General features: G+C 33.0%; 1 protein-coding gene across 1 annotated transcript; it reads right to left on the bottom strand.

The window, feature by feature from the left end:
• Positions 1-242: 242 nt before the first annotated feature.
• Positions 243-27,325, bottom strand: LOC126746981 (rab GTPase-binding effector protein 1). Its single transcript, XM_050455404.1, has 13 exons — positions 27,112-27,325; positions 26,933-27,037; positions 26,004-26,183; positions 25,813-25,949; positions 25,489-25,590; positions 25,303-25,437; positions 18,055-18,296; positions 17,800-17,997; positions 17,650-17,743; positions 17,404-17,591; positions 17,247-17,349; positions 17,075-17,191; positions 243-1,067 (listed from the first exon to the last, which is right to left on the bottom strand). Exons 1-13 carry the CDS (start codon positions 27,146-27,148, stop codon positions 795-797), a joined length of 1,911 nt encoding a protein of 636 aa, XP_050311361.1. The 5' UTR covers positions 27,149-27,325; the 3' UTR covers positions 243-794.
• Positions 27,326-27,526: the final 201 nt, after the last annotated feature.

Raw genomic sequence — 27,526 nt, 5'->3', positions numbered from 1 at the left:
TCTTTACAAGTTTCCTCGTAAATTCAACGGATTTAATGTAATTGGGGAGTTTGTCCATTGAAATTGAAAAAACTTAATATTGTCAAAGGCTTTACAAAAATCTTAATATTTCGAAAACTCATCTACCGATTTTGTTGATTTTAGTTTCATATGAAAGCTGATGGGTTTCTTTACCAAAAAGGTTTTAACAAGACTTATTGAGAATAATGTTCTAGTAGGAGTAATAAAAAGTACCCGCATAGTATGTTTAAATGTAACGTTTATTTGGCAGAATTTAAACTTGATTTAGTACATTTTTACAGCTTACCAGCAGCATGTAACGGATTGCACCATACGAGAAGTGATATTAATTAGTACAATAATTACAGCCAGTGCAAGTGATGTTTTTTTTTCTTTAATGTACAATACTGGATATTGCGAATAACAAACGATTAAGCTTCGAGCTTTCAATAAACGTAAATTCGTTTTTTTTTTTTTAAATTAATAAATGGGACACTGTACATTATATATCTTTTCTGAAAACTATATATACAACTTGATAAACTCTTGGGAAAACGGTTAATCACAAATCAGACCCAAACGGTAGTTTTTCTTGGCAATTTTGGAATGTCAGAATTGCCATATCAGCAGCATCATTTATACAAAATTCCCCTAAAGCAACCGTCAATAATAATTTAACAAAGAATCTGACGAAACATACAAAAATCATTGAGACAAAATCAAACTTCCTTACTGCAAAAGTGACACACTTTATCACCCGGTAACTTCGACTTTAATACGATGAAAGTATGACTTCAAGTCGTCGGTGGTTCCTCACTGAAGTAAGGGGCGGAACTTTTGTTCAGTAAAGTGTGACAGACGTCGCAGACCTTCGAGGGCCGTCGATTCGGCCCAGACTCGACGATTTTCGTTAAACAGTTGGCGCAGAAAATTTGCCCGCAGTGCCGGCAGTGGATTTTCTTTTTCGCGTGCGGAAATTGCGAGTGACACTTGGTGCAGGCGTCGACGTCTTCGTCGTGTTGCCATCGCACCTGGTGGTCGGCCTCGCGGATTTTTTCCAGTTGGATCTGCGGGGGAAAAATGACACGATTATAAACACTTAACGCTTCATTACGTTTAAAAATATCCTTAAGTCTTATTCATTAAATATTGTATGGTCGCTTTTAGGGTGTTAACAGTAGCTTTGTTCGGTTTCCACCTATACACCTGTGTCTCAAACAAATTAGAAAAACTCATTGGTTCACTTAATTATCTAACTCTCTATAATATAGATATCTGCTTAAATCAATTATTTTAATATCTGTGCTCATAATACTCATTTACTTTATTTATTTTTATATCTACTACCTAATAGGACAGAATAGGTTGAAAATTTTAGACAGGGCCACTCGCTTCTCGCCTTGGAGTCCAAGCAAGGTATTGTTTTAATTTAAGACAATAAAGGGTGACTCGGATAGGTAGGAAAATAACACTAGGAAAAACTTAGGGAGTGTCTTTAACTAGCATCAAGTAATACAAGATCTTCTTCAACGGTGAACAGCTTTTTATTTTTAGCAATACAGTATGAAACTTCATATGACGCTAGAAAATATTTTTCATTAACGGTTATAAATTATTCAAAATATTCTTTTGGTTTATTGACATACGAAACAAGCTTTGATTTAAGATGTCTTTTTAAGTTTGAGTTTGTAGCATTATCATTTGCATCATTACCATTCTTATTTAAGTGCAGCCATTTATCCATGGCCAAAAATTATTTTGATCCTAATATACAGTAAATATATAAAAATAGCATATTGCACATAATAATTGATTTATTAATTACCGAATAAATAAAAAAAAAAACAAACTAAAATCTTATTACGGCAGAACACTGACATGTGACACACTAGAAGAGCGTCAACACTCCACTAATTTACATTACAGTATTCCGCCAACTCTAGCGATGTTATAAAATGGTATATACACGTATGGCGAGTTGAATCTTACGGATTGAGTTTTAATGTATTAGACCTAATGCCCCCCCACAGACTTCGTTCTTTTTCATCCGTTCACATCGCCGCGATTCGGAACGTCATGTTGAATCGCTGAATTTTTTGGCCACACACTGCGGGCAATCCTGGCAGTAAATTTGTGTTCGTCTTGTGCTCAACGTAATTCATTACGTCATGAAGAGAAAACAATTGTTAGCAGCGGCGGCGGCGATTGCCGTTTTAAGTAAAGAAAGTGAAAAGAAAAAACGAAGGTCAATTTGGGTGAAAAAATGGCTTTTAAAACGAAGAACTTTTTCGCATGTTAACTTATTATCAGAACTTGCACCAGGAGATTGGTTTAATTATTTAAGGATGGATGAAGAGACATACTTAGAATTGTTACGGCTGGTAAGTCCTTATATTACTAAACAGGACACCCAGTTAAGGGAAGCCATTCCTTCACACGAAAGACTAACAGTAACTTTGCGTTATCTTGCAACAGGAAGATCATATGAAGATTTAAAGTTTTCCACAGCAATTTCTCCACAGTCTTTGGGACAAATTATTCCGGAAACATGCGATGCAATTTACAAAGTTTTAAAAAAGGACTATTTAAAGGTATGTATAAAAGGGATTTTACTTAGGAAGTCATACGGTTTTTAAGCAGTATCCTTTCTTTTAGTTTCGAAATTCTGAAAAGTAATTGCAAACGAATTTGAAGAAAAATGGAATTTTCCTAACTGCTTGGGCAGCGTAGATGGAAAACATGTCAAAAGAGTTCCTCCCCCAAATAGTGGTTATTTCTATTATAATTACAAAGGAAGTAACAGTCTCGTATTAATGTGGCAAGATAATAGAATTTAAAAAAAAGTTATACATATATGTATATATATTATTTTGAATACCTACATACATACATGGAATTATTCTTTGAGAAATCAGTTTTTATTTTTGCTATTTTATTTTTCCCAATAAATAAAATGCATTTTTGATAATCAAGTAGTTTTACTAAACAAATACTAATCTTTAAAGGTGCATAAGTAACAATATAACATAAACTAAACATGTACTCTTGAACATAAAAATTATTTATATAATACCCTAATATTATAATTACACCATAACAGTCTTATATATCATTTTAATAATAATAAGGATTGTTCTTAGAACATTGAAAGGCTAGAATTAGTAAACAACAACTTTGTTTGAGTCCAACATGTGCACAGGGGCAAGAGGGGTGTTTTATTTACAAACATATGTGCCGATTCTCTGTTGTCAAGTCGACACAAATTTCCAACGGAGGAAATTTTTAGCTATATTTTAACAAACATTATAACGTTAATTTAACTTATTTCTGTTATATTTTATAGAAAAATTTAAAATAAAAAGTATAAATACTACAATTAACCTATTTTAAGAATAAATATATATCCTTAAGCAAAAAAAAAACAAAATTATTAACATTCTTATCCCTAAAACTGCTTCTAAAAAATTTGAAGCGACAACACCGGAGCTTAAGCGCCTAAACCATACGCGTTGTGTCATCTGTCAAACGGCTCTTTGTTTATATTCGGGATTCGTGTATTTTCTTTAATTGTTGGTTTAAAAAGGAAAAAAGGCCACGTTTTAGTGTTTTTTTAAATTGCTAGGATGGCAAAAACTTGTGTCGTTTGTCCCGCATCATGATAAAAACGTGATTCAAGCCGATCTTTTCACAAGTAAGTACCGATACTTTCATAACATCACATCATGGGGTAACCATCATCATAAACGTAGAATAGGGGATCTTATAGATATAAACCTAATAAAAATTTGAATGTGAAAGTGTGCGTAAAATACCAACATATTTATATTTTTAAATCTAAATATTTTCTGGAACATATTCATCTATTAATAGGCTATAAAAGATATAAAACTAGAATTTTGTCCCTGGTTTTATTACAGGATTTTATGTTTTTTTTGTTGTTTTGGCAGAAAAAATGCATAATACCTATGTACCTATCTATATATAGTTTGATATCTATGTATAAAGACAATTTTGTCTTTCTTTAAAATTTGTTTCATAATTTTTTTTTGTTTTACCTTATTGCAACTTACAATAATATATATAGTAATTGGCACCACATATTAATTTATTACTGTAATTTTTTTCTGCTTTTTGATTAAATATCAAATACTTATTATAGATTGCCCAATGATTATGCCCAAAGGGAACAATGGGTTTCATTAATGGAAATCAACACATTTAAAAAGAACATATTTGTTTGTTCAGATCACATCCTTAGAAGTGATATAAGGGAGATAATATTATCAGTAGCCAGACTTTATTAAAAAAATCAGCTCTACCTCAAAGGTAATTTTTTTAAATATATTTTTCTAGTATATTTATAGGTATGAGTATATTTTACCTTAGAATTATTGATAAAGGTTTGCATGCTTTTATTTACAACATTATGTAAGCTAAAAAAACAACCTTTTAAAACTTGTGCTTGGGCTATGTTGTAAAACATACAGCTTCTTCACAAAAAGTATTAGTGTTACTCATATAAGATTTATTTATACCTAATACTTATTAAATTAGGTATGTGTGTAAAACTATTTTTTTACTAGGATTTCTGATGCACTGGTTAAAAACACAGCAGCCAATAATTCAGTTAATTTACCAAGTGATTTACCCTTCAAAGCTACAGGAGTAGCTTTCCTGAAGAGTGCAAAAACTTCTTTAGCTTTCAAAATGGTATATAGTACAAACAGTGAAGCTAATATAGACACGTATGGATAATTAAAATAGATTAATATTCTTGATACACCAAATTTTGTATAATTACAGATCTGATCATTCATCATCAACAATAACTGCATCTGAGAATTATAGTTCTACAGTAACCGTGGAGTCTAGGTCAACAATTACTATTTCTCATCCAAGCCGTTTTTGTTTAACTGCTACACATTCCCTGACTCTGCCAAGGAAAAGGTATAAATACACTCAAAATAGACTACTAGTTTTATGCCATGTATCATCCTATTCTATATATCTTATTTAAAAGTGATATGGTATTTTATTGTATTATATTTGTTTAATTAAATGCAATTAATCAAATGTATGACATTACAAAGATTCTCTATAATAACATACATTTTATTGATCAATTGGATTATCATAATACATTTTTTTAATTTTTTCTTTTTAATTTTGGTAATACTATATTTTTATGTATATTATTCTAGGGTAAAATCAAAATGATATCCTGAGGACCTAAGCACTGATGATTCCACCGTTTCAAGAGCTTAATCACTTGTCACCAGATTATGGAAAAAAAATAAAGAACAAATATATATAAAGTGATTTTTGCTATTTCTCTATAAGCACTTGGCATCATTGCATCAGAGATGTTGCGAGCAAACAAACCTGCCCATAGTTCCACGGCATGCTACTTCTAGCCTTTCAATGTTCTAAGGGATTGTTGCAAATCATTGCCAAATGAGCTGTAAAACTCTTTGGTATTATCTTGTGTGAGCGAACCTGATGATATATTATAAATATTTTGTGGGCGATAATCTTGTAAAATTACCTTAGAATATTTTGTTACATTACCCATTTGAGCTTCAAATAAAATATCACTCAATAGTTTTTTTGTTATAATAGCCGTTTCAGGAGATAATGATTTTAGTTTATTAGCTATATTTTTACCAGCTATGTTGAATTTATCATTAACATAATCAATTTGCTTGGACACTTTTTCCAACACCTCTTCAGCCATAGTTTTAGAATTTTCATTTTTTCTTTTCAATTTCCGTTTTTTGCTCACTGCCGATACACTTGAGCAGCTTGAGGAATAAGGTGCATCCGAATTTAGATCTTCCGATGTCAATGCATTAGGAGACATAGAATTTCCTTCAAATTGCGGTGCTTGCTAAAAAAGTTTAAAAAAAATATTTTGAGATACAAAAAACACCATTTCTATCTTACCATATTATTTTCCGCCAAAGAATCTTCTTCAGTTGTATCCAAACTCGATATGCTTTTTCGGGAAGTTTCTTGGTCGCTTAAAAATACCAAATTTTGGAAATACCATAAATGTGGCTTGTAAACATCATCCGTCCCAGTTCCAGACCTTGCGAATGCGCCGCGTAATGAATCTATTTTATTTTTTATTGTTTGTATTGTTGCGTTTATATCAACTTCTTTATTTTCGTACGCCTCATTTTTTTTGTTTCTGTCTCTGTACTCTAAAGATTTAATGCGCCATAAACAAGGAAACTGTCTATACTAAGTTTTCTCAAATGTTAGGGAACAGTTGTAAAACAGATTGTACAGCTTGACAAATATTAAATGAGCTGCGGGGCGTAGCACAGTGTGGCCGATTGATAATCTAGGGGAACTTAATTAAAACAGTTTAAAATTTTGTTTTTAACTATTAAATTCATTGGTTTGAACTGCTAAGTAATATTTAAAGTGATTTTGTAGCAATAATTGTCTATAGAGTGGGTGTTTCTGATGAAATAGTTTATTTTAACACAATAATACCAAGGTGTTAAATCTGAAAGAAAAAAAAAGATATTTTTGTATTATATTTGTGTGTAAATATTTCTCAAATTTGATTTGTAATAAAACTAAAATAAATTAAAGATAATTTTTTAATTAAATTAACCTCAAAATTATGTTTAACATATAAATGCAATTTTATCAATATTATGTACATAGGTATAAGCAAAAATAAGCAATATAATACTAATAAACTCAACTAAAGACCGCTTTTTGTAAATAGTTGTACCTACATGACATATAAATAACAAACAAAGAATATACTATAATAGGTAAATATAAAAGAATACCTTAGTAAGTTTACTAAAAATAAAATTGTAACAAAATATGTGCAACAGAAATAAATTCAGATATTTTTTCTCCAAGGGATTGCTGCATAAATAAAACTACAAAATAACAAACAAAATAATTCAACGCAATTCTACAATGCTAAAAATAATAAATAGGTAATCTATTATTTTAAACTAGGAACTGCTGTCTGAGTCATTATCTTCACCACTACTAATGTTTGATTCATTAAATTTAAGTTCTTCAAGCAACGCAAATACTTCCCGACTAATTTTTCCTCTTTTTTTAGTATTACTTTTGCGAAGGCTTGTAATGTAAGGATCAGAGGATATAAGTAACCTTTGAAAAAGATCAGTGTTTGTGTTAAGTCTAGAATCTTTTCTTATAAACAGTTCACGATACTTTCTTTGGTCTTTGTTCCTCGCCTCTTGCGCTTCCTTGGAAAGTTGCCCTATGGGAACAAGGCAAGAGGCAATAATATCTTTCCCATAAAATAAAACTTTATGCACGGTACTAGGCATGTAATACCAAGGGTACTCCCGTAAATAAAGGTTTCTTGTATCCTCCGCATACTTATCACATTTTTCTGGATTAACGGCAAATCCACAATTAAGCGTTTCCAAAATAACATGAAACTTTTGAATTAATTCCAAGCTGATTCCCGTTATTTCAGAAGATTTTTGAGCATTTCGGAAAAATCGTCGGGAAGTATTTCCATCGTTCGTGTTTCCTGCCTGTTGTGTAGGTACATCTACCAAGAGACCCATTTCTTTTTTAAATCTGTCTTGAATATATTTTTTTCGGTCTGCCACCTTTTTTTATTTTCTTCGCCTTTGGTTTGCCAGGTTTTAATTTCAATTCTATAGGCTATATGCAGGATGCATTCCATGAATCTGATCCTGCAGAATTAATTTTCAAATCGTCAAAATTAATTTTGTTGTCTTTGAGCCAATTTACTATTACATCTTTTGTCGAGGATTTTGTGGATACTACTTGCTAATACAGAGTGATAGGGGGCGTTGTCCATAATTACAACAGTCTGTTCTCGAATATTGGACAACAGTTTTTCTTCTATCCATTTCGTAAAATTTGTTTCGTTCATTTGCCCGTGATAATCCCCCATCTGCAACTACAATTGACTATTCCTGTACAAATTTTGATGACGTTTTATGCACAGTTTTATGGGAGTCCATCTGGTATTTCCGACTATGAAGCTATTTTTGCTAAAATGCCATATAATACTGTATCATCTTCATCTCATAATATGGGAAGAATTTTTAGCAGGAGAAATTTCAATGCTTTTTCTGCTGCTACAGCTTCAGTAAATTGGAATGCACTTGAAACGGCTTCTGACCCACTTACTTTATTTTTTCAAGTTCTGTGTGATAAGATCAATCAGTCCTTTCCTAAAATGAAGCTTAAAACTAAGAAACGAAAACCATGTGGTGACAAACCAAAAGAAAGACATTTTCCATTCACTTTTTTTTGAAAATTTTTTTCGGGGTTGTTCATCTCTTTGGGAGATGCACCACACACAAAGCAGCATTGTGAAGACGTATATGTTGACAAAGCAGAACAAAGTTTGCCATCAATCATGCTTAGCTGAAGCAAGGGCTGAACTAAAATGACTTTTGTTTCCCAAAAAATATTGATAGATTTAAGATTTTGTATTTGGTTTTCAATATTTTGTACCTCAGCAGTTATTAAATCGGATGTTTCTTTAGCATACACTAGTTTTATTGGTCGGCAGTATTTGGTCGACGAGGGTGTTCTACTTTCCCAAAATATTTTTTTGGTGCCTTTCTCTTCAAAGTATATTTGAAGAGGTACCAAAGAAATACTAAACATGTTCTCATCCGAAGCACCATCCTCCAAAAATATCTGTCTGTAACGTTTCTGTTGAGACCCATCACAACCCCATTTAAAAATAATGGCCATGTCTTTGGGGAGATCAAGGTGCTGGAAGATACTTTCTTGGCAGAGAACCAATCTTTTAATCGTGTGATCTACTAAACTCTGCAAACTTACTTCTGCTCTTGTCTCAGAAATAGAAATTTCTGATGGGTAGCACATTTTTTTGGCTGTTTGGATCATTTTATAGGATGGGTACATATTTTTGGAAATTTGGTTAGACTGCTGCCTTATAAGGTTATATTGATAGGTAGATAAATTTGCATCGATTATCATTGCAAGGGCTTGGTCAGGTGTTATGGTTTGTGCCTCATTGTAGGTTGAATTTATTATTTTCTTCAATTTGGTGCTACTAGAGGAAGAACTTGAGGAAAGTTCTTTTATTAATAACGCTGTATCTCTTTTGCCGATTTGAAATTGACTCAGTTCCTTTGCAACTGCTAATACTTCTGGAGAAAAAGACTCTGTTAACTTTCTAGCTTTCTTTTTTTGGGTTTTCTTGCAACAGTCTTGAAAGGGTTTTGATGGTCTTCCAGGGTTTTTATCGGATTCTGGGACTTTAAGAACCTAGCTCGATTGCGATAGCTTTTTTGCCGTTTTAAACTAATTCGGTAGCATTCTGTAGCGACTTTGTTATTAAAAGATGCCAGTAATTTCTTACTTCGAATGTCCTGTTCCCCGAAATGTTCTAAAAGTTTCTTTCTTGTTCCACTAGTTCGGTGCTTAATCCATATATCAAAAATTTCCATGCGCAAAACGGTGTAAACATTCATCCTAAAAAAATAACCTCCTGTTAAAAGGAGCAGATAGACGCAACATTTTTTATATATGCCCTTTAGTATAAACAATGGGCTTTATTTTGACCATAATTTGAAACCCACAATCGGCGACACTCGGAAGATTTTTAATTTAAAAAGTCGCTATCTTAAGATCTTTGTCACTTTTTTAAAATTATAGTTTTTAGAGTACAATTAAATCTTATAAAAAAAAAATGTATACGTACCTCTATAAATGATGTTTAAAATATCACCAAATTTGTTTAAATAAAATGCACCTGTACACAATAACACAACGCTGAACTAACTGATAAATACTGCAAGAAAAGTCTATTAACATTTTTATCAATGTTTACCTTATATTTTTCCTGTGTTTACATTTTTTTTTAATGTTTTGCTATAAATTTGGGTTGGTCGGATATCTACCAATAATAATACATCATTATTTTATTAAATATTATTATTATTTTTTTTAAATTAAGTTCCCCTAAATTATCAATAGGCCACAGTGGCGTAGGTGAGACGGAAGGTAACTCCGCTCGTTCCGCGTGTGTTCAGTGGCGTGCGATATGATCTTACACGAACAAAATAATAGATGTAAATTACGTTTGTTTTATAGATTTTTCATACAAATTGATGTTAATAAATTTTTACATGCATAATTTAACAAAGCGTATATTTTATACAAGGTGTTTGGAAGGTCGATGCAAAGTCTTAAAGATGTGATGTGAGCAGGTCATTTGGAGTCTTTTATACCAAATTAACCAAAGTTCAAAGTCTTACCGTGTTCGAGATATTTGAGATTTTCGATTGTTATTTTTGATCATATACAGGGTGTTTGCAAGGTCGATGCATTGTCGAGGGGATATAATATGCGAGGTCAGTTAGAGTTTTTTAACGCGAAAATACCTTAGTAAAAGGTCTTACGGTTTTCGAGTGTTTTTATTTAATTAATTATTTATGATGAAATATTTCATATGCAAGTCTCAAATATCTCGAAAACAATAAGACTTTGTACTAAGGTATTTTTGATTTAAAAGACTCTAAATGAGCTGCCCTATCATCTCTCCAAGAGTTTGCATCGACCTTCCAAACACCCTGTATAAAAAGCCGAAATCTATTTACGAGTTACAAGCCTATAATCCTATCCTAGAGACAAATTTAAAATAATGTTAGATCAAAAAGAAAGATACTTTACTAGTAATAATATTAAATTTTTTTTATTTAAAAGAAAATGACAGTTTCACTGTCATGGTAGTGACAGTATCATTATCAGTTTCAAGGTCGCTATCACTTGATTCATCAGCATTGTCTAAAGTTATTACTAATGGTTCAATTTCCTCCATCATATAGTCTGTCTGCCAATATTTCTCCTTGATGTGGATAACGTGTTGGCAAATTTTTTCCCAATCCGAACGGGTGACAGAATTTATCGCATCATCCAATACTTCCCTTAATTCAGTGAGGCTCAGGTCTCCAGAGGTATTACGACATCGTATATGGCGCTTAACTTGAGCCCAAGCCAGTTCAATTGGGTTAAGCTCACACATATATGGTGGTGTCCTTAACGGCGTATGCCAATAACACCTCTACAAAAGGACAAAGCGCTCCAAAAAATTTTGCTCGTGACGTCACACGTTTGGGCCATGCACTTCAGGCTGATTTTCGCGTGAATTCAGCTGTTGACGCTGTCGTTGTTCGTCCACGGAAGGCTGCCTGCAACGCTGCCAGACTTTGCAGATTGCCGTGAACGTTAGGATGATGTACTACTATCTTAAAATAATTAAATCTATATCTTTAACTGCTCTTACTTTACAATTTAGTTAAAAAAAAAAGAGTGCATCCTTATTTCTCTTTTTATAATTTAAATTTCCATTTTTTCAAATTTTATCATTTATCTAATACCTTGTTACTTGCCAATAGTAGTTATATATCGTACCTATACCATATAGGTACAATAGTTCTTTCTATATAAATCTGACAGCGGCGCATCTACTATAATAGTTGTGCCACCTGATGAAACGAGAGGTTAGGTTGTTTATATTTATGTTCTGTGGTTGCCGGTATTTCTGACGGGATCCGCAGTAAAAAATAGTTATAAATATTAGCTCATTTTTGTGTTTTTTTCTAAAATCGGAACTGTTTATTTCCGCGAAACCTGTATGTTATATTTATGTAAACTCTTCGCGTACTTTTAAATCGCAAAATCGTAATTTCCGACTAGAAAAATCCTCGGAAAAACCGGTTCTCGGTCGCGGTTTTATTTGTTTATATCAAACTTTAATACTTTAGTTCGTGTTTAATTTAATGTTTTTCTCCTAGTTTACCTTGTAGTTAATACCAGAGTGTAAATATGCCTCAAAAGTGTTGTGTTCCGGGTTGTAACAGAAACTATAAAAACGGACCTAAAGTGCATGTCTTCGGTTTTCCTAATGATATACCTACATCTAAGGGGAAAATGGGTAAAAGCCATACACAGAGATGACTTTCAGCCCACAAACATCAAAGTATGTGAAGCTCATTTTCCTGAAGGTATTATAATAAAGAGTACTTTATTATACGTTTTATTATACATATTAAGTTCAAGATTCCAACACAGGTAAAATTTTTACAATAGAATTACTAAAACCATGGTTGAAACTTTTGAAACTTTTTTATATAGCGAGCCAGTTTGTGTTTTAATATCAAAATTTAAAACTCCATATACTTCCCATAGTTTAGATAATTTATATGCAATACTTGAAGCAATAGACCTTACTATTATTACCCTGCCTTTGGAGGAAAATGTTACCAATAATGACAACCCCGACTGTGACTTAAATCCAAATACTGCTACTGAGACTGCTACCAATACCCTTGGCCATACTATTCTCTATCATGTCAAACCATCAAATGACATAAATAAAATGAAACGTGTGTTCGATTTACAACTGCAAAGGAAAGGTACAGATTGATATTCAAGTAGTACAATAGTTTTGACTTCTATAATCTATACTATTAGTCCTCATGCGTACAAGTATTTAAGAAATTAGGTATGGATCCCTAATTTTACCACATCCTTAAACTATAATGGGTATTTGTAACAAACACATGACCGATCCCCACATAGATGAAAAAAAAATGTTTTAAACTTATTGCCCGAAATGTGTTTAGTTTACTAAAGGATAATGAGAGATTTGTGACACTACCTTTTGATGAAATTCATATTGACCCTTACATGGACTATAAAGGTGGTAATATCACTGGAACATCAGTCAATAATAAGTCTCTAGCTTCCTCGGCATTTACTTTTATGATTACAAGTGTGTGTTCCAGCTTTAAGGAAGTAGTTCATATAGCTCCCATCTCCAAAATTACATCAGACATACTTCATAATTTTATTAAGCAAATTATTGAAAATTTAGAGGAGATTGGGTACATAGTTTTTTAATAGTGTGATAATCATGCCATTAACAGGAAAGCCATTAGTCATTTTTTACTGCAGACCAACTTAGCATTGTTTATCCTCATCCCATAGATAATTAGAGGCCATTATTTTACCTATTTGACACAGTTCACTTACTTAAATGTGTATTTAATAATTGGCTTAACTCTAAACCAGACCAAAAATTTTATTTTCCTGATTTTGACACTTCGAAGAAAAAATGTGCTTCTTTTTCTGCAATTACAAAATTACATGAACTGGAGTATGATAAGCTTTTAAAGTTTGGCTATTCTTTAAACCAAAAAGCATTGTTTCCCTCATCTTTAGAAAGACAGAATGTTAAACTCTCTTTAAAAATTTTCAATTCTTTTGTAGTAGAAGCATTGAGGCATTTTGGTAGCTGTATACCATTTTCTGAAGATACTGCTGATTTTGTCCACATAATAACAACATGGTGGAAAATTGTGAATGTCAAAACCCCATTCAAAGGCAAACATCAACGAGACATATTTCAAGAACCAATTGTTAAAAAACACTCACTGATATTGACATAGATCCCAAGATTGAATTCTTAGAAAAATTATTAAGCTGGCTTGATACTTGGCAACCTAGTAATTTTTCTAAAACTCTTACTCGACAAACAAGAACTGCTTTCAGCAATACTGTTTATGGACTGCTGTCATTATCACATCTCTGTACGACAGTTTTATGAGACAGAAAAGAGACTTAGAATTCAATCTATATTAACACTTCAGTCTCGCAGTTTTGGCCCTATTAATATTAATAAGTTCTATGAGCTTCCCGATTATGACCTAGATGATAATTATTCCTCTCCAGAAGACTTTTCCCAAATTCAAACCTTGTTGTCCCAAATTTCAGTAAATGATGATCATTTTCAGAGCATCGAGGACATATTGCCATTAATTACATATTTATGGTTATTGTTGCTATGTTACAGTCAAAAAGCTAAAATGTGACAGCTGTAAAGGAAAACTGGTATATAATGAGCAATTTATCGTTGAAGACAATTTTGACCTAATTAATAAATTAAATCGTGGAGGATTGTTATATCCCCAAGACCAAGTTGTAAATATTGTATCTTTGACTTACATAAATTTTAACAGATTAATAAATGAATTTGAGGACATATTTTTACAAACCCATAACAAAAGACAGTTCATGTGTCATTTAATTTTGAAATATTCTATTGCACAAAAACATGTATTACATTTTGATGGATGCACTAGTCATAATGCAATAGATGTTTTAAAGATAATTATTAAAAGTATATCCAATACACTTTTAAAAAATTATTGCACTAAGAATAATGATCAATTAAAAAAACAAGTAAAAAAAGAAAACTGGATACCCTAACGAAGTAGGCTATATATATAATATACCAGCCACTAACACTACTAATTAAAATATAATAGTTCTTTATCAAGTTTATTTTAACTTTAAATAGTCTACTTACAAAAAAACATAAAATATATATTTGAATCTAAAGACTAGGTGGGTCCTAGGTAATTAATTTAGTTCTTTATCCAATTGATTTACTTTAAATTATTCTAATTAATATGACATTCCTGATTATGACAGTTTTCTTTAAATTTTCTTAATTATGACAAGGTGTGGAATAGTTCAATATATGTATTTATGTGTATATAATAACATTTTTTACTACTTGATGGTATAAAAAAATTATTATAAATACCTAAATACATATGTTGAATTTTGGCGCAGATGTAGGGGAGTTAGGAGTCTGCATTTAATATTACACAATAATATTTAACCTGACATTCAACCAGAACTAAAACATATCTTTGAATGTTTCCTGAACTCTATTCTATTCCTAGCATTTTTTAAAATAAGCCAAATATTGATATATTAGCATAGGAAATCCCTTGGTTTTTAAAAATCGGTGGCCCACATCGATGACGTCACGCGTCAAGCACTAAGGCCTTGTCTTTGAGTGGGTGTTGCGTATGCCCATGTTGCCGTATTATATTATCAATGACATAATTTTTTTTGTCATTAGGAGGCTTATGCATTTGTACCAAATCATAAGCCTCGAAAAATAACAAAAAAATTTCAAGAAATAACCGTACCTTTTTCTCTTAAACAATTTTTGCTAATTTTTCAGAAAAGCGAGTCAAAATAAAGTCTGAATTAATTTCTGTACGTAAAACTTCAACCGAAAATTAAAATATCTTAGAAGCAATATTTAGAAATGCGCATGCGTATGCAATACATCATTATAATATGTATTTTTTACAGTATGCAATAGGTAACTAAAGATATTTACCTTTTTTAGATAACCAATCAATCATATGCTGCTTAAGCGAAGATTTCGTAGGGGTCTTGGCTTTTTGCACCAAATGATATGGGGCATTATCTAAAACGATTATGCTGTTTGCAGGTGTATTAGGTAGCAGCTTTTCTGTAAGCCATTAAATTTGGTAAAATTGGTTTGGTTCATTTGGCCATGATAATCACCAGAGGTTTGTCTCGCTTTAAATACTAAAGAAGCATTTTCCAAAAATCCATTGTTTGATCTCGCATGTACAAGAATAAGACGCCCTGTAAATAAATGTATAAAATAAACATATTTTAGCATCACAAAGTTATTTTTTCATCATTATTAAAGTTATGTTCACCTACTTACCAGTTGAACTAATGTTACTCGGAACTCCAAATATATCAGAAATTTGCCAACATTTTCCTACGGTCAGATCGTTATCCACCCACGTTTCATCCATATAAATAATATTGCGGTTCTCTTGGCAATATTTCCAATATATTTGTACCTCCAAGGCAAAATGTGGGGTTTTTCCATTAATATTTTCCTTTTATTTTGACATTTTCGCCAAAAAAATCCATTAGCCTTTAAAATTTTTCAAAGTGTTTCTGTAGAGAAGGGAAAATGGGCACCATCGGCGTTTAGTTGATTTTTAATTTTCTTTAAAGTTGGGACTTGTTTTAGCTCTACATAAAAGTTTTATACTATTCTCCTAATCACCAACGTCTACTTTAAAATTCGTGAGAACAGATGAGCGGATGCGGTGGTTACCGAAAGATAGTAACATCCTATTGGGATTATTTATATTACGCTGTTCATCTTCTTTTCTAATTCTTTTTATCGAACTTTCACTAACCCCAGTGTACATATGGTAGCTCGGCTTAATTTCTGTTTTAAAGGTAATTTAAAGAAGCCTCTTCATCGCAAACTCTATAGACATTAATTTGCGATTACTTCTCGCGCCTGACCATTCAAATGCTTTCCTTTTAAATGATTATTCATTTTAATTTCTAAATGAAAAGTCTTAAAATTTTTAGCAAACAACGAGGATAACAACTAATATAGCATATAACAAACATGATAACCATAAAAAAAAAACAAATTATTTAACACGCGCTATCTAAACCAACTTCTGCTTAAAAAGAGTGCCGCCGCTGTTCACCGTCTAACGATGTGATGACGCGCCCCAGCTCTGGCCGTTGCCATTGGAAACCACCGTCCAAAATGTCCGCTTGCTCACAAATCAACCAATCACAAAAATGCGAGAGTGGCCAGACGACGCGCGCTAACATTCCTTGGATCTGAATTTTAACATGTTGCCAATAGTATTGATTTTTAACAATTTTTTTGAATTTATCACATTTCATATAATGGTTTTACATTATTTAAATTGCACAATAGATTTTGGTTGTCTTTCTGATTTAATATTTCAGAGTTAAAGATTTTAAGAATTGTAAGTGTAATGGAATGACATGTGATTGTATTATTAATTTTAACTTCTTGAATCTTCCAGAATCGAAAATTTCCATATTAAAAAATAATATGACAACGTTGCTAAAATAATAGCTGCACCTTATAAATTCCTTTTATAGGCCAGCTTAAAATTGTTCAAAATTATTATTGCTTACAGGAAAATGGACAAGATTTTCAACAATTCTTAATATCATACAACTACAAGTGCATAAGCAGATCCCATTGGGTTTATTAAAAATCGATTATTTAAACTAGATTTTCTTCCCGTTATTCAAGGATTTAAACGATATACCGATTTTGGTTTCATTTGAAAGCTAATGCGTTTCTTTACCCAAGAGTTTCCTTATAAATGCCAGACTTGTGGAGTTATTTAGGAGTTTTTACCTGTAAACTTTGAGACAACTTGACAAAATCCCTCTGGACGGTCTCCCCCGTTTGCAGCTCCTCTTGCAACGAATGCACCCTCGTTTTCAGTTCGTGGTTGTGATTTTCCAATTTTTTCTGTAAAAATTCACCGCTGCAGCCATTCTAGCGATCCAAACCCAAAATTACTTACAACGATGCTTTCCAGCTCATTTATCCTCGCATCCTTCTCTATCACATCGGCGTTCTTCGCCAAGAACGCCTTCTTCTCCATCTCTAACTTATCAATTTGTTTCCTGCAATACAGATCGTTATTTAATGCGAAACCTTTCGGAAATAACCCCTCTTACTTTAACTGTTTAATTTCAAAATCAACAGACTCCTCTACAGCCTTCCTCTCGTGCTGGTCATGCTCGATTTGACTCTTGAGCACCATCATGTCGGACTGTAGGTTATTCACTTTTTCTTCGGCCGCCTCTTTGCCTATTTTCGCTATAATTAGGTTCTGGTGGTTCTGCAGTACCAGCTCCTGTAACTCCTTTAGAAACAAACAAAAACATAAATTGTGCCTTAATGAATATCTTGTTCAAATTTACCTCTACAGTATCGGGTAAATTTATCGCCTCGCTTTGCAACTGTTGCGAATGAATCGTGTATTTCCCCACTAAACTTTCATTTTCGTATTGCAACCTGTGAATAAGTTAATTCTGTAACTGATATTTCATTAGGAAGGAGGTTTTTCTTACTTATCCAACTCCCGATGAATCATCTCTCTTTCTTTAGTGAGGTGCCCCAGCTCCTCTTTCATTTCCTTACAAGTTTGATTAAACAGTTGCCTCAGCTCCCTTAAGTCTTGCTCGGTACAGTGAGTGGTTCTAGTCAGTTCCAGAACCTGTTGCTTGTGCTCCTCACGTTTCTCGTTCCACTTTTCCTCCATTTCCTTCCTAAAATAACGTTTTAAACAGATTTTCAATAGGGTTAATAAAACGACCGCTGCTAACCTGAACCCGATCTCTTTGATCAGCTCCTCCTTGTGCCTCTCCGCCGCTTTTTCGGCCTTCGCCACTTTCGTTTTAAGTTCGCTCACGTTCCGCTGCTCTTTCACCAATTCCGCCTCGTAGTTGCTGCACATGTCGCACCCCTGACCGTCGCTCTTTGGATTGTCGAAAGAGGTGTTCGTCGAGGCGGTATGACAATTTTGTAAGTTTTTCTTCTCCGGGGTTTGTTCGGAGGACTTTGAGGGCTAAAACGATTTTTTTTTTAATGTGACTTAATTGGTAAATTTTGGCACCTTTGCACAGTGCTTCGACCAATGGACAAAAGACGAAAAAGTGACTTATTTTTCAGAAGTATTTAAATACCTTATACCACAAAAATGTTATCGCAAATAACATTTTTTTGTTTATATATATTTGCGCCAAAAATTAAAAAAATCTCGTGTGTTGACCAGTACCTTTTTGTTATTAAAACTTGAGTATACTTTGTTGGTGTTTCAAGACAAGCGGTTTAAAGTTGAAATCTTTTTTAAACATGGACAGTGTACAACAAGGTATGTACTTTAATATCATGTATTAAAAAAATTAAAAGTCGTTTATCATTTAACCATAATAAATGTAAAAGTAGTTTGCAATTATTTTATATTTCTCTTTAAATTTGAAACTTTAAAAAGGCATATAAAAAAAGCCTCTTAAAACCATTATTTGTAGTTTTTACATTTTATTATTAATGCATTTTTATATATTATCATTTCGTATATAGTTTATCTGCGTCAGTCTGCGACGAAGCTTTAAATAGCTTTTTTTTTCAGAGGATGTCAAATCAATAAAGAAAGCGGATCTTTTTGAGACATGGCTAGAACATCGGAATTAAAATCCAAACCTATTTATTTATGAAAAAATCCATTCCCTTTTAAATTTGAGCAATCCCTTGCCTCAAGTTGAAACTCACTTCACCAAGCAAAGCAGAATTATTTGCCTTCATTTTAATAAAAAATGGAGTATAGCATCGAGAAATCGCGTGTCAGATTTATGGAAAAAAATAAAATTTGGTTACAAACTGAGTTACCATTACCAGAATGTTTAATAGGCGGAAGAAAAGTCAATTTAAACTTAGAAGTCGCTGGTCCATCCCGTATTCGTGGTAGGCCGCTAAAACCATTTACAGAGTCTTCTACGCGGACGAAACTTTGGCGCGCTAAAAAAATCTGATGAAATTTTATATGCTGCAAAACTTGTAAGTAGTTCATCGCCGCCACATACATCTCTTACTTCCTATCAGGCACTAGCTCTCTATTTAGATCTTGACTTATCAGAAAGAAAATACAATTTATTGCGCTCGGTAGTCAGCAGATTTTCAGCAGAATTTCAGCAGAAGTTAATTCACAAGATATGTATATTAAATTCAACAGCTCAAAGCATTAATAAAATAGCAAATATACAGGAGAATAGAAAAGTGGAGCTGATATGCAAATATGGTTTTGATGCTAGTTCTGGCCATAGCCAATACAAGCAAAAATTTTCCGATATATCTTTGACAGATGAATATACAGGGTGATTTTAAGTTGATACTTTTTTTTTTAACTGTGTATAGAACTCGGTAAAATAAACATTTTTTTCAAATAACTTTATTCAAAAAACCGAAAAATAAAAAAATTGCATTGTCAAAATATTATAAAATGAGTCCAGTACGGTCCTCTCTAATTTAAATAAGTTGTTCAAAGTTGTCACCATTAACTTCAACACAACGATTTGCTCGACGTAACCACTGTTCCGTAACGGCACGCAATAGAGAAATCAGTTTTTGTCTAACTGTTGCCGCAGCCTGCTCAATACGTGCTAGTATTAGCTAGTGCTAGTATTTATTTAGTTCTATTAGTTCTTCTTGTGTGTCGATAGGCGTCTTGAAAACTAAACTTTTCATATACCCCCACAAAAAAAAGTCACATGGATTTAGGTCTGGCGACCTTGGTGGCCATGCAACTGGTCCATTTCGGCCAATCCACCGATTTGGGTAACTTATATGCAAAAATTCGCTCACTTCTCGTCTAAAATGGGCAGGTGCTCCATCCTGCAGGAGCCACATAGCTTGCCTGATATTCAGTGGCACGTCTTCTAACAGAACAGGCAGATTATTTTGGAAAAAGTCCAAATAAACATCGCCCGTCAAACGGGTCTGGTAAGATAAATGGTCCAACAAGTATCCCATTTACAATACCTGCCCACACATTAGCAGAAAAGCGGTGTTGAAAATTGGTTCTGCGAATTGTATGGGGATTATCAACAGACCAAACATGCGTATTTCGAAAATTGTTAATTCCGTTTCGGGTGAATGTTGCCTCGTCCATTACTAAAATTTTGTTGTTAATTTTCATGTTGTTGTAGGAACCATTCACAAAACTAAACTCTGCGGGGGAAGTCTTCAGGCAGTAGCGCTTGGACACGTTGAACGTGAAAGGGATTAAATTGATTCTCGCGCAATGTTGTCCACACTTTTGTTTCACTTAATCCGACCTGCCCTGCAACAACTCGAGTACTTGTTGTTGGATCTTCTTCGATGAAATTTAAAATTTGTTCTTTCCTATGAACATTTTCAGGTCTCCTTCCTCTTCCTGCATGCCCTCCACGATGTTCCCGTAAATCGCCAGTATCCCTAGCCCGTTGAATAAGATTTATGAAACATCTGGGTGTAGGATGATTCCGCAAAGGAAAGCGGTCTGCGTATAATACCGAAGCAGCAGCAGCACTTTGAAGACACTCTCCATAAATATTTTATTTTTAGGATTTGCAAATTTAAAATTAACAACAATAAACCAAAAGTGTCTAAGACTAACTGATCGGTACAATGCGTGATCGATAATACAAAAATTCGAGCAAAAACTAAACATAAACAGACGATGAAAAACAAACCCATATTCACTTTTTTTATTCTGTATGTCTAATACGGCTCAAGCAACGATAGCAATACAGCTAGACGCTTTTTTTACAATCCAGACTTAAGCTCTGAAATAACAGGAATAGACAAGCGTCTTATAATAAATTTTTCGACTATTCTTGGAACTCTTTCTAGTGGCTGTCACATTCAGGTACTAGAGTTTAAGAAACTTTTAGATGAGACTAAACAATTATATTTAGATTTATATAATTGGTATTACATGCCAAGTAGCTTGCATAAGGTTCTGGTACACGGATCTTAAATACTTTATTCATTTTCTTTACCTATAGGACAACTTTCCGAGGATGCTTTAGAAGCGAGACATAAAGAGGCAAGAAAATATCGATTATTTCATACCCGCAAGTATTCTAGAACAAAATGTAATATGGATTTATTAAAAATATTACTTTTAACATCAAAGCCCATTATCCCATCGCAAAGGACAGTCACTTCAAAGAAAAATGAGAATCGAAAGCAGAAATATTAGCACCACAAACCAGGCATCAGGGTATATAAAAATTCTTCAAAGTAGAAATTTTGTTTTTTGGCTCAATCTATTTTATAAGATAATGCCTCATGTGGATATTTTATTTAGTAAATTTCAATCGAGGCAAATTGACGCTGCTCTTGCAAATACCTACATATTATCTTTTGAAAATAACTTAATGGAAATAAGAAATAATATCACGGACGCTATTGAGCCATCTCCATCGGAACCATCCACGTCCAAACGACGTAGGCTGGATGACTCTACAGAATTTTGTCGAGAAGCAAAAGAAGTATGTGACATTATTATTTGTCAAGGAAAGGAGCGATTCAGTTTTACCGGACACTTAGTCGCTGCTAGTCTTTTTTTTCGAAGTAGTATAACCAATATAGTATTAATTTTCCTGAAATAAAATTTAAAGAAACAATAAAGTGTTACCCATTTTTTATAGAACAAAAGCTCCGAACAGAACTAAAAGTTATTTATGAAACACATGAATTTAGATCAATCTCGGGACTACTTGTGCTGTTTGACTATATTTCTCAGAATGGTGAGCTTAGTGAAACATTTAGTGAAACTATTAAGGTTTTAAAAATTTTAATTACCATTCCAATGGCTTCAGCTAAAGCAGACCGGTGTTTTTCTACTCTCAAAAGGATAAAAACATTTCTACGAAACACCATGAGCCAAGAAAGAAAGGGATCTTATGGAAAGCATTCCTGATTTCAATCAAAGAGTAATTGATAAATTTGCCGAGTCAAAAGGACGTCGTATGGATTTTCTTTTTAAATAATTTATAATTACGACATACGCTTTTTATCTATTTTTAGGGTATTATGTCATTAAAGTTTTTTTTCTTTCGTTTGTGTTTTTTTTTATTTAATTATTGCATTATATCAAAAGTTCGAGTTTTTTTGCTTATTTTGGCCGTTTAAAAGTGGGTGTGACACCGAAAAATGTTTTCGCCTCCGCCAAAGCGCCAGCGATAATCTTTTTAGTCTTTCATTCGCGATCACCGACGGCCCCCTACAGTTGCAACCCCCAGATTTGTAAAGCACGAGCCGCCACTGTTTAAAATTATGGGAAGTTCTTAATAAAAAAAAAACCTAGATTCGAGATTTCATCAAAACTTATTTTGAACAAATTAGGAATGCCTCTGGAAATGCCTGAAACCCCACTTGCATTCAGTTTAGCAGGGCATTTAAGAAATTATTTGCAATGAGGTATTGCGATGAACTGGCTTCAGACATTTTACATGCCATAACATCAGACTTAAAAAGATGATTTTTTAAATCCAGCAACAACAGTCCTTAAGAGCCATTAAGAACAAATTTATGGGGATATTTATCGGGGACTTTTATCGAGATACCGCAGCATAAGCACTTCTTTTATAATTGTATAACACTATATGGATTATGTGGTTTTTCGTCCGTATTTAGTCTGTAAATTTATAAGGTTGACATAACATCTTAATTTCTTTGTAACAGTTCATATAATATTCGGTTAATAAATCATTATACAATATATTCATTTGTGCCTTTTATTATCTTCTAACTCGAACATCAAATATGTCGAATTAACTCAGGGAGACGATGGGAGTGACAGTCTTACCTCGGACAAAGTTTTTTAAAGTAAAGGCACCTAAAGAAATTGAATAGTGTTAAGATTTTAGTTTTTTTTTGTATAGAGTACTTTGAGAAACTGTTAAAGCTTTTATGTAAACCTAATATTTTAATGTGTTTTTGTGGTTATTTTAATTATGATTTTATTTCCAGATTTAAAGAAACAGTACATATTGTGGACGCATTTAGCTCATATGGTCTTAAACTAGTTTTTTCTGAACCTTCTAGAACTCAGGGATCATCCTGTACCTTGACTGATAATATATTCACTAACGCTGCATTGTTTTCAACTGAAACCTTTGAAGTGTCGTTTTCTGATCATTGTGCTCAGATAATGAGCTTTGACTTGGGAAACCCAATCAGCCACGATTTAGGCAAGTTTTCTATGGTGAGTTCTAGATCCTTTTCTGAAAACATACACTTTTTTAACACCTTGTCTAAAGAACATTGTCTGTCAGCCATTGAGACTCTGGATTTTGAAAATATTTTTCTTACTTCTTTGACACGTTCTCCAGTTTATTTAATATAAACTCTCCTTATGTAAACCAATTGAAGCCATATAACAGAAAGTCTCATCAGTGGACTGATGACCATTGATAATTAATGAGGGCAAACAGTTGAGACGACTTCATACTTCAAGACCGTTCATGACCGTGAGTTACTTACATCCTATAGAAGTAGATTGAAGGTACATAGAGAAAATATCGTAAATGCTAAAAAAGCCAATAATTCAACAAAGTTGCTTACTTCTAACAATATAACTCGAGCCTCGTTGGAAATTATTAACTCAATCATGAACTTCTCAAGTCGCGGAACAAAGTGTGTTCCTAATTTGGTTACTGATAATGGAAAGTGATAATACCTTTAATAATTTTTTTGTAGTCAGTGCGAAAGATCACAGATAATTTTCAGGCACCCATGAATATGAATGTGCCTTTCAACAGTTTATCCCAATCTCTTTTTCTATTCCTTCTCACTGAAGGTGAAACACTTGAGATTATAAAATCTTCCTCCAGGAAAAAGTCATCCGGTGTAGACGAGGTACCTTGTTACTTATTGCTAGCATGTGCTGAGCATATTATCTCTCCTATCTTCTGAATTTATCATATCAGTTTGGATATTTTCCTAAAGAGCTAAAAACAGCTGTTGTCATACCTCTTCATAAAAAGGGGGAGACAGCAGAAGTGAGTAAATATAGGCTTATTGCTCTCCTGTCTGTATTCTCAAAGATCTTTGAAAAGTCTTTTAAAAGAAGACTTATTGTGTTTTTAGATTCTTTTGTCATCAGTTTGGACTCTCTACATCAGATGCTATAAGATCTCTTTATACAAATATATTGAATAATTTTGAATTGAAGTTAAAATCTGTTGGTCTCTTTTTTGATCTTACTAAAGCATTTGATACCATTAATCATGCTTTACTATTAAATAAGATCTTTCATTATGGTATAAGAAGTCCGGCTTGAATCATATTTGGCAGGTAGAAACCGGGCTGTTAGATTGAAAGTTGGTGGTCAGGTGACTATATCTGATTGGGCAACTGTTGTCACTGGGCTTCCACAGGGTAGTGTTCTTGGGCCCATTTTGTTTTTACTTTTTATTAATGACTTGCCTCTCCTGGTTAATGGTAGCTACATAACAATTTTTGCCGACGATACATCAGAATCTGAAATCCTGCTAGTAATGGTCGCTCTATATTGGGAATAACTACACTTGGTTGGCTGTAGCTTACTTATAGAAACCGACTTCTTCAGTGCTACTCTCTGTAGAATACTAAGGAAGGACGATTCTCTTCATATCTAAACCATTTAAGTTTATTTGACTGATAGTTAAATGTGTCCTAGACTAGACTAGAGTTCCCAAAGTGGGTATTAGGTTGCTCTAAGTGGTGTTTTAACGACAAATGAAGTCTTGATGCCGCTACGTTTTTGATTTGATAAGTGGAGGGACCTTTTTTTTTGAAGTAGGCTTAAGACCTGAGTAAATACATTGAGACCTTTCAGGTTAATTTGAGTTATTAAAGAAATATTTTTATTATTAACATAACTCGATGTTTATGCATTTAAACATACTATGCTAATCCAATATTTAACAATATTGGAAACTTTTGAGCCCCTTAAGGTCCTACAGGCCTGTTTTTCCAATAAGTACTCATTTTAATAATGTAGCACATGCATGCCTAAAGTGTGAAATTCTTATTAAAGCCCTTACCTCATTGACAAGATGTCTGCACTCGTTGCACCTCTGCAAAAGTTCATCGGTGGCCCTCAGTTTTTCCTTTAGGGCTCTAATTTGGTCCTCCAAAGGGTCTACTAGAGACCTTAACAGTTCCACGTCTTCCTGAGACTAAAATATGTTTTTTTTTAATTGTTATTCTTAACTAATCATGATGCATACTTTTTCCTGTTTTTCTTCTTGGGAGCCCCCAAATGCATCGAGCTTCTTTGCCAGTCCTTTGGTGAGGGCATTAATGACCACGCTAGGGGCCAAACTGTGTTCCTAAAAGATGTTTTTGTATTAATTAATAAAATGTCTTAAAAATTGTTGGGGTTTTTAGTACATTTTTAATGCGTAAAACCAAATGGTCTACATAGCTGAACATGGTAAAGTGTGAATATACCTTATCATGTATTTTAATGTAACTGGCTAATAAATATGTTAATATAAACAGTGATTATAAATATTTTGACTTAAATTATGGTGGTATAAGTAAACACTCACTTGATTACTGGCCTGGTTTTGACTGTTTAACTGTTTTAAATATTCAATTTCACGTTCTAAAGATTGTATATATGATTGTAACTTTTGCAGGTCTTGATCATATAAAGTCCTCGTCGAGCTCGACTCTTCTACGGTTTCTATATAAAACAGTTTTAAGCTGACATTCAATAAAAATTTTTTGTCTTATATACCGTGAATTAGTCTTTGAAGGGACGCGATTTCTTCTTCGGCCTTACGTTTTTCCACCTCAAAGTCTGACTCTCTCATGCTGTCCACGACCAATTGACTTTTGACATCGTCCAGTTCGTTTCTGAGCCTCTTGACCTCATCGAGTAACCGCACATTTTCCTCACTTGTTTTAGATAACTCGGCTAAAAGATTATTTATTTAGATAAAAAAAAAAAATGGGCCACTCAACAGACAGGCCCAGCTGTCTTTTGGGAACACAATTTTATAGAAGTAATTATGGTTTTAATGGAATGTGTAGACTGACCCAAGGAAATGGATATCTTTCAAATGCCTTTTTTGCAATTTAGGTCACAAATAAAAAGGTGATAATTTAAATTTAAGTATATCTTTTTGTTTCTTTGCTGGAGACAGTTTGTAGTACATTTGAATATTGTTGTACTATACCTAAAGGTTATTTAGAACTTTTCTAATGTATCCGAAAAATACTAGGATCTCTATTAATTATATTATTTTATATTTGAATTTTGTAAATGGGAATTCCGTTAATACATTGCAGTGTTAAAGTTTCTAACCTTACTACCTACCTATTTTGATGCCATTTATTAAACACCGTGTATTTTGCCAAGTATTTTTAGAAATATAGATATTTTGACTTTATAATATACAGTTTTGGTTTCTGAACTTGTTATATGCTTAGTGTAGACTTCAATAAAAATGTTCATTGCTTTATGTTTGTTAATTATCTCCGATCTTATGAATAATCAATTTTTCAGTGTTTATTCACATAATATTGCATAAAAGTAACCCAGCTATTAACCCCAATTAACAAATTGATTGCCCTTGTTTCACAAAACCTGTTACATGACGCATAGCGATAAGAAGATTATTATTAGACTTAACAGTTACATAAAATGTTATCAGGGTTCGGTACCTTCTTTCTGCAAAAACAATTCCTTTAATTTAGCCCTCTGGATATTAAACTCCTCGGTCATTTTCCTGTTTGCGGTTTCCAAGCATTCGATCTGCCTGTCCACGTCTGAAACAATAAACAAATCGATAAATTTCCACACAAAAACATTTATGGAAAATTGCACTTTTTTCCATACACACCTTTGCCATTTTCCTCCACAACAACGGGAGGTTCCATCGTAACGATTTACTGGATTCCTGGATTACGCGGTTTTTAGGATTATCCGTGATTGATATCGAAAATGAACATTTTATTACGTTCTGGGGCGATTATTTGCGATTTCTCTATTATTTTTATTTTATTTTTTTTTTGTTGGAAGATGATAACCTGCAAAATCAGCTGTCACTGTCATATGCGATATTGGACCAGTGGGCCATGTTGCCAAATAGGGCGAGTGCTGTTATTTAGTTTAGATTTCAGTGCGTTTACTCCGCAAGTTTTAACAGAAATAAATTTGGTGGAATATTTTATGTAGGGAGAGTTTTGAAAATTAATTATATGAGTAATTTCTGTTAAATTAAAAAAAAAACATTGTTTCTATTCTATTATATTTCT

Source organism: Anthonomus grandis, chromosome 18 (genome assembly GCF_022605725.1).
Source record: "Anthonomus grandis grandis chromosome 18, icAntGran1.3, whole genome shotgun sequence".
Lineage (NCBI taxonomy): Eukaryota > Metazoa > Arthropoda > Insecta > Coleoptera > Curculionidae > Anthonomus > Anthonomus grandis.
The sequence above is the reverse complement of the archived record's forward strand: the minus strand, read 5'-3'. Positions and strand labels throughout refer to the sequence as shown.

Coding starts and splice junctions, on each gene's coding strand:
- LOC126746981 (XM_050455404.1), bottom strand. CDS start 27,148: ATGGAACCTCCCGTTGTTGTGGAGGAAAATGGCAAAG. Junction 25,950..26,003: donor CCTTCAAAGACTAATTCACG/GTATATAAGACA, acceptor TGTTTTATATAG/AAACCGTAGAAGAGTCGAGC. Junction 17,192..17,246: donor ATGAGCTGGAAAGCATCGTT/GTAAGTAATTTT, acceptor GAATTTTTACAG/AAAAAATTGGAAAATCACAA.